The 12,608-nt window shown below is 27.2% G+C and overlaps 2 protein-coding genes across 2 annotated transcripts; one reads left to right on the top strand and one right to left on the bottom strand.

Moving 5' to 3' along the window:
• Nucleotides 1-180: 180 nt before the first annotated feature.
• On the top strand, nt 181-2,619 carry LOC122529454 (odorant receptor 13a-like). Its single transcript, XM_043655611.1, has 10 exons — nt 181-466; nt 551-703; nt 778-961; nt 1,045-1,197; nt 1,331-1,431; nt 1,495-1,594; nt 1,666-1,770; nt 1,847-2,002; nt 2,088-2,160; nt 2,550-2,619. Exons 1-9 carry the CDS (start codon nt 291-293, stop codon nt 2,145-2,147), a joined length of 1,188 nt encoding a protein of 395 aa, XP_043511546.1. The 5' UTR covers nt 181-290; the 3' UTR covers nt 2,148-2,160; nt 2,550-2,619.
• On the bottom strand, nt 990-12,599 carry LOC122529446 (serine/threonine-protein kinase atr). The gene is made up of 39 exons (XM_043655587.1): nt 12,446-12,599; nt 12,166-12,371; nt 11,912-12,082; nt 11,695-11,852; nt 11,472-11,621; nt 11,206-11,404; nt 11,001-11,140; nt 10,334-10,899; nt 10,100-10,264; nt 9,555-10,034; nt 9,302-9,479; nt 8,985-9,230; nt 8,796-8,912; nt 8,612-8,734; nt 8,291-8,538; nt 8,006-8,227; nt 7,757-7,928; nt 7,549-7,675; nt 7,366-7,490; nt 7,133-7,293; nt 6,898-7,058; nt 6,628-6,821; nt 6,478-6,562; nt 6,257-6,402; nt 6,064-6,180; nt 5,625-5,989; nt 5,296-5,556; nt 5,002-5,227; nt 4,750-4,934; nt 4,494-4,693; nt 4,256-4,428; nt 4,050-4,193; nt 3,787-3,944; nt 3,489-3,720; nt 3,284-3,422; nt 3,095-3,209; nt 2,859-3,012; nt 2,501-2,737; nt 990-2,413 (listed from the first exon to the last, which is right to left on the bottom strand). The coding sequence occupies exons 1-39, from the start codon at nt 12,484-12,486 to the stop codon at nt 2,231-2,233; spliced, it is 7,470 nt and encodes a 2,489-aa protein (XP_043511522.1). The 5' UTR covers nt 12,487-12,599; the 3' UTR covers nt 990-2,230.
• Nucleotides 12,600-12,608: the final 9 nt, after the last annotated feature.

The raw sequence follows: 12,608 nt of genomic DNA on the forward strand, positions 1-12,608 counted from the left end.
AATTTATAATGATTAGACTCATGAAAATGACCGTTCGTGTATGACTATATACTTTCTTTTATACGTTTTAGTATGAAATGTTTTACAAAGCAAATGTGTCATTATACTCTTAGTAATTTAAGAAAATAATTAAATACATTAAACTTATAATATTTTGCTGTATAAAACAATAGGATGAGCTCTATATATGGATAAAATCCAAGTCAAAATATAGTTTCAATCTAAGTGGAAACAGTTTTTAATCACGTGTATTTATTGTTATAAAGCAAATATCTAATCACTCAAATACAATGAATATTAGAAATTATGTCTTCATAAATCAACTAGTTCTAAAATTTGTTGGACTTTATCCAATAAATATTATAAGATACGTCATATGCATTAGTTGCGTTATGCTTATTATCATACCACAAATAATAAACATTTATATACATTGGAATGATCTAAACATTGTTATGGAAACAGGGTTTGAATATTTTTAAAAGTGAAGTGATTGAAATTCCATGTGAATAAAAACACATTTATTAGTTCTTTTTTTAATCTTTTGTAGCTCAACTTTACTGACAATTTCGCTTGCTACATTAAAATCAGTAATTTGGATGTTTAATAGGAAAAATTTGGAAATTTTCATTGAATTTATGCTAACAGATTATTGGAGAATAATTGAAGACAATGTTTTTGAATACTTAAAAGAATATGCAATGTAAGTAGTTACTATATAATATTAAAAATTATAATTATCTTTTTTCATATAAATAATATAATATATTCTTTCAGATATGCTAAGACCATTACTAAAGGATATTTTATTTCAATGTGTAATGCTTTATTATTTTTCTTTAGTTTACCTATTATTGAAATATTAATTATAAAACATGAAGATTCAGATAATTTGACTATGAAGAACTTTCCGTTTGTTGCATTATATCCTATAGCTTTTTATAAATTCCCCTTCTATCAGGTACCATTTCATTTCATTTCATTTCTGTTACAAATATGATTTAATTGTAATTAATTTATAAACATAAATATATACATATATAGATCGTATATGTATCTCAAATATTGGCAACAAGTATTTGTTGTTTGGTTATTCTTGCAACTGATGGTTTAATTGCAACTGCACTACTTCATACATGCGGGCATTTTGCGGTACTTAGAAAAAATTTAAAACAACTTGATTCATACATTGATCGTGTATGTATTGTATTCTATATGTATAAATTTAAAGTAACTTGATTCTCATACATTGATCGCATCTGTATTGTATTTTATATAATAATTGTATTTTATGTATATAATTCATTTTAAGATAATTTTATTGTTTCAGATAATTGACCTGAAACCTAATTCAAAACATATAAGTGCAAATTTATATGAAATAAAAAGTCAAATGATACATATAATTAAACATCATCAAGTAGTTCTTTGGTAAATAAATTTAATGTATTTCAAGAAATATTATTATTTCTTATTTTCTTTAATATAATTCAGGTTTTGCGACAATATGGAAAAAAATTTCCATCTAATGCTCTTTTTGCAAGCAATGACCAGTAGTCTTCTAATTTGTTTCGTTGGATTCCAGGTTTCTGCTGTACGCATATTGAATTTATAAAAAAAACTATAAGTATGAAAAATTGTTTAATACGTATTTTTGCATTACAGACATTAATGGAACAATCGAAAATGATTAAATTTGCTTCTCACTTAATCGTGGCACTTTTTCAATTATTACTTTTTTGTTTTCCTGGAGACATGTTAATGCAACAGGTAAATGATATTATATAATTATATATTTATAAAAAAAGATGTACTAATTTTAAATTAATTCTTATTGCAAAAAAAGAGTCTCAGTATAAGCACAGCTGCATATGCTATACAGTGGTTTCAATTACCAAGTTTTGTTAAAGATGAAATATGTATGATTATTTTACGTTCTCAAAGACCTAGTTATATTACAGCAGGAAAATTATACATAATGCATTTGGAAAATTTTACAACGGTGAAAATTTTATCATATATTTGTCTAAAAAATTTTTGTTAGCATAATATTACTGTAACTAATAATAATTATTTGATATTTATAGATTCTCAGTACTGCATTCTCATATTTCATGATGCTTCAGAGTTTCAATTCAGAATCTTAGAGCCTACGAATCGGTTTGTATAGTTTTAATTTACAAATATATAAATATTAAATTATTAAATACTTAATAAATTGTAACATTCTTTACATATATGCGCCCCATCCAAAATACATTTGACAAAGATTATCTACATTTGTTGCTTCCAGAATTAATTGATTAGTTTGTCCTTCAACACTAAGATTTAAAGCAATATTTTCTAATTTCTTTCCATGATATCGAATTAAACCTTTGAGTCGCTGTTCTATATTTTTTATATGCTCCACAGCCTAAAATATTCGACTTTGTATTTTATGTTCTATTTATATCAAAAACTTATTACATTATTAATTCATTATATTATTCCTATAACTTACTTTTTCATTTGTTTTCTCACCACCTTCACTAATGTGATTTTTATTCCAGCTTACAAGTGGATCATATACGAATGGTGTTAATACACTTAATAACGTGCTACTTTGTTGTCGAAGAACCCTCATAGTTATTTCACAAGCACGCCTAAACGGTCCCTCAATTTTTAATGGTCCCATAGCATCTATCATATTATGCGTTAAACGAAATGGCACACGTTCTGGCCACTCTAACAATTCTCCCTATTAATTAATTATTACAAAATACTTATTGTATATATATCGTTTAGCCGTGTTTTGTTTTACTGGATGACAAAATAAAATTGTATTGTAATTTTAATTTATGGATAAATGTTTTACATACCCTATTAAATAAACAATTAAAATCTACATGTACACAATCTCCACATTTAGAATCAAATAATATATTTTCTCCATGACGATCTCCAAGACCAAGAATGTATCCTACCATAGACATTACTGCTGTAGTTCTAATATAGGCAGTACGTGCTTCATACCTATTTTACATGTTTATTACATTTACGTGCCTATATTTAAATAAATGTTTACTTTATTTACAGAAATAATTATGAAACATACCATCCATATGGATCAGGGAATGTAAGACGAAACCAATCTCCGAGTACTGGCGGATGACGTGGAAGAAGTAGTTCTAGAAATACTTTCTTCTTCTTCTCTAATGGATCTTTTAATGCTGCAATGAAACGCACAAGTAAGAATTTTTGTATTTATTAACAATTTATATTACGATATAGCATTTTTACTTACAGCATAATAAACTTCTAAGCTCTCTATTTGAAATTGCAATACCTCTCTCTTTATATAAGCTTATTATAATTGGTCTAAACCCAACTAAATTCGGTACCCATTCTACTAAACCGCATTCTTCATTAAGGGGTACAACACTCTGTAATTTAAATTTAAGTTCATATTGCAAAATATAACAGTATTTCTAAAATTTTTGTATACTTACGTATGTTCGAATATACAATCTTCTTTGTCGAGATTCTGGATCATTCTGAAGATATTTATTTACAATATCGTTAAATTCCATTAACCTAAAGTCTCTTCGTAAGTCATCTTTTGGCTTACACATAAATAAATATTCTTTACCATCCGATCCTCTTAACGTAATACGCCGTGGTCTTTGAAGAGATGGCATAACAGCTACATTATCTTCTATTCCGGATATATGAATCCAATTACTAAAATATACAAAAGTTTACATATTTTTTTAAAATAAAAGGTATAGAAAAAAATGATATACATACGTAGAAAATGCATTATAATTTTCTAGCGGCATGCCCTTCGACGGCAGATGCAGTTGTCTAAATTTGGTTGTTGGTATCATTATTGTACTAAATTCCTTACTTGAAAGTAAACGGGGAAGATTTCGTGACAAGAGAGTTACAGTAGTATTCATAATGCCCTGTTAAAAAATTATTAATTTATGTAAAAAAGTTTATATCGTAAAAATCATAAAAAATTATTAATTTATGTAAAAAAGTTTATATGAATTAATATTTTAACTTACTTCTGGTATTGCTTTGTTTGATAATTCAATCAATCGCTCCCATAATTTATGAAAATCTGTAATAAGTTTAATCATTTCTGGTGTTTTAAGTTTGCTGTGATTGAGTATTTCTTGGCAACGTTTCTGACGTGCAGGATATGAAGACTGAGAAAGAAAGAATCCTTTATTAAAATTTTCTTCGATTATTAATAGTTAAAAAAACTTACATTAATAACTGATGCCATCATCCATAAACTATGTTGAGGATACGCATGAATTAGTTTTACTAATATAGTGCGGATAGTCTTTTGTACCTCGATAGAAGGATGACATATTCTCGACACAAGTTGGCTAAATGCAGTTAGCCACATGAATATTGGTAGTCTTTCCTGATACACTTCTATATCGTCGAATAGGAATTATTATTTGTTCCATTCTAACTCAGTAAAAAATTATTGTATTTACCCATAATTTTCGACATTTTTAATAATGCGTCCCGTCGAAATTTGTCTTGTTCCCGATCATTACGATTAGTGGATCGTGATATTGTGCGCGAAGCAAAATCCAACCAAATAGTTAACATTCTTGGCATGGATTGATGAATGTATTTACAACCATATTGAAGTGATTTTCCATAATAATTCATGGTATGCACTTGTAAGTCCCTAAACATATTGTCAATTACCTTAACCATTAGAAATACTACTTGTTTCATACTTACCGTCCTCTTGAATCTTTCTCTTCATCCGTCATTCTATCTATGACAGATTCGTAGTATTGTGCACAAAACAATAAACTTTTTTCCCATTCTCTCCAAACTTCAATAGCTTCTTTGTAATTTATAATGTTAGCATCAGTATCCACATTAACTGTTTCATCATTATATTTTGCATATAGAAGTTTTGCCTACAATAAATAAATATTGATAATATTGATTTCTGATAAATACTGTACTTTTTTCGTACAAGCAAACCTTTGCACATTGTTTCCTTTCTTCTAAACATTCTTCTACTGGCAAAGTCTTGTAGTACATAGCTGGCTGAAAACAACTAGAAAAACAACGTTTTAAAGTTATAAAAGCATCTTCTTGGCAGCCTTTTTGCCAATATAATTGAGCTTGTTCTATATAAAGTTGTTGTAGAGGACAAGAATCACTAGCAGACAAAATATACATGTATGCTTGTTGATGTAATCTACTCCTAAAAGAAAGAACCGTAACTTAAGTGCCGAAAATAATGAATGCCAAGATAATGAAATAAACACTTACTTTCTCGCAATCTTCGCACTTTTAAGCCAAATCTTACCAATTTCTTGTTTTAATACAGAATTTTCTTTATTTTCAATTTCTCTCTGTAATTGAAGTGCTAAATCTAATGTAGCTCTACGCATACTTAATACAAATTCTACTCCTCGTGAAGCGCGAACAAGTTGACAACGTTTTTCCCATTCTTCAAATATCATCGGTAACTTTTCTATATCAGTTAGCATAGTACTAACTGCTTTATCAAATTCATTTAATATATGTAGCCTATTCATCATAATAAAATATAAGTATCATTTTTTAGTATAAAATATAATTTTAAATATTAATCTTACTTCATAATGTAAGAATAGCTCTGTTGATAAGCTCCTGGACGCGAAGCATCTTCTAATAGTAATACTAAATTTTTTTTCAAAGATGATAAATCTGGTTTGATACCCTTCTTAAGATCTTCAAGTAGTATATGTTTTATATTTTTTTGAGAAGTATCATCAAATCTAATGAAATGAGCCAATCTCCAAAATGGTTCATGTTCAATCATTAATGGTTCTAACTCTGGTCTGTTATTTAAAACCCCTTCAGTGATATGTTTTGCTGTAAAAGGTTGATCAAGACCGAGATAACACTGAATCATTCCTTGCAAATACGTGTGCTTTAAAGTCTTCTTTTGTGCCAATCTCTCATAACAAGTAGCAGCATCCTGTACATTTTATAAATATCAATTTCAAATATATAAATATAAATCGATATTTAAATAAATAAATTTCATTATACCTGAAGCTGCCCATTGACTTCATGAGCTAAAACTAATTGTTGAACTGTAGGAGTATGATCTTGAGTAGCTAATATACCAGATATACCATCTGGTTCATCTAATTGCGCATATATTTTCTACATATAGATAAAAAAAAAAAAGATAAAGCTAATAAATGGATTATTTTTAATCTTATATTCATGTAGAACTTACAGCAAGTAATTCACCCTCCAATGCTTCTGATAATCCTTTATTAGAAGAAGCCATGTGTTGTTCTAGATACATTAATGCTCTATGATATTCTCGAAATTGATAACATCCTTCGGCTATTACTAATGCATTCAATGATTCACAAAAATCTAAATTCACGGTTATACATATTCATTAATGATTATAGTATTTCATCATCAAATATTTGAATATAAAGGACTCACTCTTTAAAGCTTCATACTTATGATTACGTGTCAATCGTTGTTCCCAAAGCCACGTTTGTAAATGATCTAATATTGAAAATACGATCTATTCGAAAATGATGAAAAAGATTTTTAATTGAACAATAAAGATGTTATTTTTTATTTACATACCTGTGCACAACGTGTACGTCTAGTTTCTTCAGAAATTCTAGTATCATCTGCTTTTATACTATCCCCGTGTCTAAGAGGTCTATGTCGTGATAACTCATGATCAAGTGTGGGATTTTTTCTGACATCGATAATTGTTAATATTTCTTCTTGTATTTTTGCATGCTCTTGTTCAGAGCTATTTGTTATTATATACGCTAATAAATAAAAAATAATATATATTTAAATTACAGTTATTGACATTATTGAAATTATATTAAGAAAAATACTTACCAACAACATGGGGTAAACAAAATGTTAATATTTTTATATCACGCTTAAGTGCTAATTTACATGCACGTAATACATTATTAAGAGTTTCATCGCGAATATTACTAAACATATTGCAAAGCCAATTATAAGCCCAATTTTCTACAGAAGAACCAGCTTCAGAGCTGTTTGAAAAATAGATTAGTTGAACATAATGAATGATAATACAATATTTACTTTTTCTAAATTAAATATTTACCCATAAATAGGATGGGAAAAAGTTTTGTCATCGCTAATAGTTGCAATTTTATAATGCGAAGTTAAAAAAGGGGTAATAATCTGTTTCATAGTTACTGGTAAACTATTCCATAGTTCGCTGTTTTTGCCTTGAGGTGAAATTTCATATGTTTTTAAAATTTCCTAAAATCATTTACATTTGTAGGAAAAAATATATCTACAGTAAAAAATAATCTTAAAACATATACTATTTACCTGAATAGCAAGTGAGAAACAATCCATACTTTGACTGCTTTTCTGCATTTGAAATGCTCGAGCATGCTCGAAAAGCATAGCACAAACAAATTCTTCATTCATATCAGGAATAAATTTACTGTCAACTAAAACAGAGAAATTAATATAAAAATCAAATGAGTAACAAATTAATAGATAATATACCTCTAGAAATAATCCTACGAGGGAGAAGACTTGGTTCAATAGCACCTAATTCTCCTAGACATTCGCCATATAATAAACGGACAGACTCATCTTTATGTTGACATCCAATTAATAACGTATGTAATAGCTAAAAAGTTAAATCATTAAATATATCATTATAGTTACTACATATCATTCATATATTTTTTATTTTAAATAACAAACATACCTCAACAATTAATGGATGAATATTTGTTTCACTTAAAATCATTTCGTTCAATTGAATACGATTTTCAGCTAAAAATTTTTGTAAATACTTTAAAGCTTTGCTTACTACCTCGTCCGTTTCATGGGTAATTCGTTTAAGCCATAATTTTAAATTTGCTTCAAATCCTGCAGGTCTAAAATTTATACAAATGTTAACATAGTAATCTATATACGATTTAATATCTTGAAAAAATATATATATTTTATATACTTAGTTTGTAAAATGTGTGCTTTAATTATGCTTGAAATTTCAATAGGAACTTCAATATCATCTATAAAAAACAATTCTGCAATGTGATCTGGGCAATTTTCGTTACATTTAATAACGAGAAATTTCAGCATTGCGATTATTTTTTCTTGATACATATTGAAGAGTGATATTAATGAAACATATATTGTCGGCAACAATGGACCAAGTTCTTTCATAGCTATGCTAAAAATTTAAAATACAGTCTATTATTTGTTATTTAAAAAGATAATGATTTTTATTACATACTTATGAATAAATGCATTCCATGCATCACAAACAAGAGGTCCAAATCCTGGTCTTTTAAATCCTAGTGAAGTTCGTAGTGTCGCTAAAATTTTATACCTGAGCGGTGTCAAATATTGTGCACCCATAAATTGCATTAGTGCAGCTAATGAAGCAAGTGCTGATTGCTGTGTATGTTCATCTGACTTTGATCCAAGTTTTATGTCAAAGTTAACTAATATGCCATGTAAACGTAAATTTAAGTAAGATTCCTGTAAATATTACATATATTTGATTTTTTTTCTAAAAACAAAGGGGAAATAAACATTAAAGATATGAACTCACAATCCCTTTTTTTGTAACGTAATTTTTGTCTGCATTACTATCATAATCAGATATGATTTTTAATAATCCAACTATCTTCTCAGGAGATTCGTGAAAGTTTAATATTAATTCTTCAAATATCCCCTATTAAGTTATGAAATTGTTAAAATTAAGTATTAATAATGTAATATTTTTTGGACATTACCATAAATGATTGTCTTGTTAAAAGTGACAAATTTGTTTGCGTAATTTTCGAGACTAATCTTAAACATTCCGTACCAGTAGCAAGTGGCATGTTCAGAAGCGCATAACTGCAAATATACTAAACAAATATATTTAAATTAAAGTTGTAACTAGCAACCATAAAATAAATACTTTTTCTTATTATACATACAGGAAAATATTCTTTTAACATTTGTTTCTCATTCATACTAATTAATTCTGCTATATCATGTAAGAGAGTTCTTGTATTTGGCATATCAATGATAAAAGAAAGCAAGAAACAAACTGCATAATGTCCATCTTTGCGTAATAATTGACGTGATCCTTCATATCCAATACATTTTGCAACACGGTGTATAGATGTAGCCATATTGTAAGAATAATGTATAAAGTTATGAACTGCATATTGTATTATAAGCTAAAATGAACAAACACATTATTTAATAAAATATAGTTTTATATCTTTTAATTTTAGTAAAATTTATATACCTTGAGAAAATCTTTTTTATATCGAACATATAAAATCTTTGGAGAAATATTTAAGATTTTAGCAATATCATGATATGCAGTAGTTGCAAACGCTACTGCTGTTGAAGATGACATTGAATGCATTATAGTAATTAAAAATATATTCAAAATTTGCCTTTCCATTATGTACAACGGAACACTGAAATTGAAAGAAAATTAGGAAATTATAAGATTTATATCAAATAAAATAAATATTTTTAAATATTCATTATACCATCCACAATTTTTTGCAGTAATAAGTAAAGTGTCGTGTAAAGCATGGTCTGTATTTGTTAAAACTTTTATAAGCGTTTGTGCTATAGTATTTATAAGTGCTTCGACAAATTCGTTTAAACAAACAGGTACATCATCTTCAATAATCAAGGTAAATTTTGATACAATGCTTATTTTATTTAGCAATAATCTTTTTATTGCTGCAGCAATATTGGAACGAATTACAGGATTTTCATCTTCTATATATAAAAACCATAGTTTTGCTACTTCGTTACTATTAAAAGACATAATGTGATTTGAAAAAGAAAGTATATTTTCAGAGAAGTTCAAACGTACTGAAACAAAATTTGAAGATAATAAACTAAAATATGGACGAAGAAGAATATCGTGTTCTTCTGAGACATAAGCATTAGAATTTACATTGCTTTCAGATATATCATTGCAATATTTGCATTTTAATATCCACGTATTATCAGATTTTCTGTGAACAAAAATATTTTGTTAAACATTTTATTGATTAACAAAATAAATCATATAACGAATTACCTTCTGAAATTTCCGCATTTTGACAAATAACAGCTTATTTTACTCAATGCAATTACAAGCATTTCATGAACTTTTTGTTCTTTTGAATGTAATGCAGGTTGAAGAATATAGTTCGAAATACTTTTCAATTGTATTTCTTCATTCCTTAAAAGTAGTACACTATTCCTATGCAATATTTACATAATTTAAAATATATATTTCATTAATAATATAATATCTACAAAAATTACTTACAATACTGCTCCTGCTGCTATTTCAGATTGATGGCCTATTATACATGTATTTAATACCTTTAATCGTTCAATTCCATTACCATGTTCACATAAAACTTCAAGACATTTTAACATTGTAGCAGTATTAAGTGATTTAGCAATTTCTTTTACATGATTATTTACTATATCCACAGGAATTTCAATATGCATAAATGGTAATATCAATATTTTCTGAATTAAATTTTTATTTGATTCATCATGTGCTATTATATGCATTAAACATTCAAAAATAATATCTTTTTGTTGACATAGCCCAGAATTTAGATTCTGTAATAGTACTTTCAAAACATAATCTAACTCATGTGTATACAAATTTGTTGTTAACTGCAGCTCTTTTAACCATGATTGTAAAATATTTGAAGCTTTTAAAATATGCACAATTGTTTCAAATTTCCCTTTTTCTGTTGCAGTTATTAACTCTTTTTTTAATAAATTCCATAATTCACACGTATTACTCACTGAAGTATTTGCACTACTTGTATGTCTAATATCAATAAAAATATAGTGCACAAAAATCATAATGAAGTCCTAAAATAATTTTGTATTAAAATAACGATCATGTATATACCATAAAAGTTTGTATATTAAATATGCTATTTTATAATTTTAATTTTAATTGTTATACAAACCGGACAATTTTCAAAATATGAAATAAATCTTTTTGTTTCAGAAAGAATATAAATCTTTGGTTCCATGATAAAATATTGTAGAATCTTGTTACATGCTATTCTTTTTATTTCTTTTATAGTATTAAAGATAGCATCATGATCTAAAATGAATCATCAATTTATAACTTGTTATAGAGAGATAGTAAAATATAGATAATTAACTCACATTTTATTTCATTAATTGTAAATTCAATGATTTGAAAGCACAGTTCAATGCTGTTTGAAGATATTGATAAAAATTGAATAAGTTCAATACATATCTGTAGAAATTGGTTTAACTGTTCCTCTGATATTTCTCTGAAGTTTATCCAAAGAGGAAGTGTTTTAATAATTTCAATGATACAAAGTACTAAATTTTCATGTTCCTTAAAATGTTCAGTTTCAAATGATTGATATTTTGATATTTTTTTAACTTATTAATAATATACTTACTTGTTTGCTAAATAATGAAAATTCCATTAATCTTAGAGAAAGGTCTAATCCTATAAATTTTACATTTGGAGCAGATATGATAACTACTTTCAATACTTTCTCAGAAAGTATTTTAGGATTCCAGACAGAAACTCCTGTCTTTTTTATAATCTGGAAAAAGAAGTGCAACAATTTTTAGTATAATAAAAGACATATTGATATAAATCAAATGAAGATGTATTACTTTAATTATAGATGTTTGTACTAATGGTATATCACAATATTTTATTGCAACAGGAAATGCTTGGAGATCCAAATTTTCTATAACATCTTTCTCTGTATGAAATTTATCCAATATAATTTCATCTTCCTCTCCATGGACCTTGTAAAATTCCGATATTTCTAAAATTCATAATGCGGTTAGACACTGCATATAAGATGGCATTATTTTAAGTCTATACCTTGAAGAATGTTCATATATTCGTTACTAATTGTTTCAAACATTGTGACGTGATGTCTGGATAATATTCTAAGCATACAAGCTTGTATTTCTACACTGTTGTCTAAAACTTCGTTGCTTAAGGGATTTCCAATCAGGTAAAACATAATACCAAACAACCATGTGGTAAATGCTATAATCAAAAATACATTGACTTTACGAAGTTTTTGAACAACCTTTAATATTTTTAATAATTGTTACTCGTAATTGTTATACCAGTATATTGACATTTTAACGTTTCATTTTGCATTCCATTGCTGAAAGGTGGGATTAAAACTGTTGTCAAAGTAGCTGAACCTTTAATTATTGATTCCAGCAAAGAGCAAAGCATTTGTTTGGCAGTCGCATTTTTTAAATCGGAGAATATTGCAATTACAGGATTGTTGATAAATTTCCATACCGAGTCTGCTACAGTCACGTTGCTGGAAAAATCATTTTCTCATTATTAAAAATAAAAGGTCTCACTCACCATAAAAATTCAAATATAATATTTTACCTGCAACTTTGAAGAATAATTGAGTTATCGTGTACTTCCATATTTCACATACCATATTATCATGTACAATACATAAAATTAAATATCACATTATAACAATGATTAAACATCGCGCTAACCAGTAGGCTTTGTTTAAGTATATAAATTAGGTTCTTATACCGCG

Source organism: Frieseomelitta varia, unplaced genomic scaffold, assembly GCF_011392965.1.
Source record: "Frieseomelitta varia isolate USP_RPSP 00005682 unplaced genomic scaffold, Fvar_1.2 scaffold_288, whole genome shotgun sequence".
Taxonomy (NCBI): domain Eukaryota; kingdom Metazoa; phylum Arthropoda; class Insecta; order Hymenoptera; family Apidae; genus Frieseomelitta; species Frieseomelitta varia.

What these genes read in the sequence shown, in the direction of transcription:
- LOC122529454 (XM_043655611.1), top strand. Translation starts at nt 291, where the DNA reads ATGAATATTAGAAATTATGTCTTCATAAATCAACTAGTTCTAAAATTT. An exon ending in ATAAATTCCCCTTCTATCAG is followed by an intron (nt 962 to 1,044) that starts GTACCATTTCAT and finishes ATACATATATAG; the next exon opens with ATCGTATATGTATCTCAAAT. An exon ending in TTGATTCATACATTGATCGT is followed by an intron (nt 1,198 to 1,330) that starts GTATGTATTGTA and finishes TTATTGTTTCAG; the next exon opens with ATAATTGACCTGAAACCTAA.
- LOC122529446 (XM_043655587.1), bottom strand. Translation starts at nt 12,486, where the DNA reads ATGGAAGTACACGATAACTCAATTATTCTTCAAAGTTGCAG. An exon ending in TGATGGCATCAGTTATTAAT is followed by an intron (nt 4,194 to 4,255) that starts GTAAGTTTTTTT and finishes TTTCTTTCTCAG; the next exon opens with TCTTCATATCCTGCACGTCA. An exon ending in TTCCCTGATCCATATGGATG is followed by an intron (nt 3,013 to 3,094) that starts GTATGTTTCATA and finishes CATGTAAAATAG; the next exon opens with GTATGAAGCACGTACTGCCT.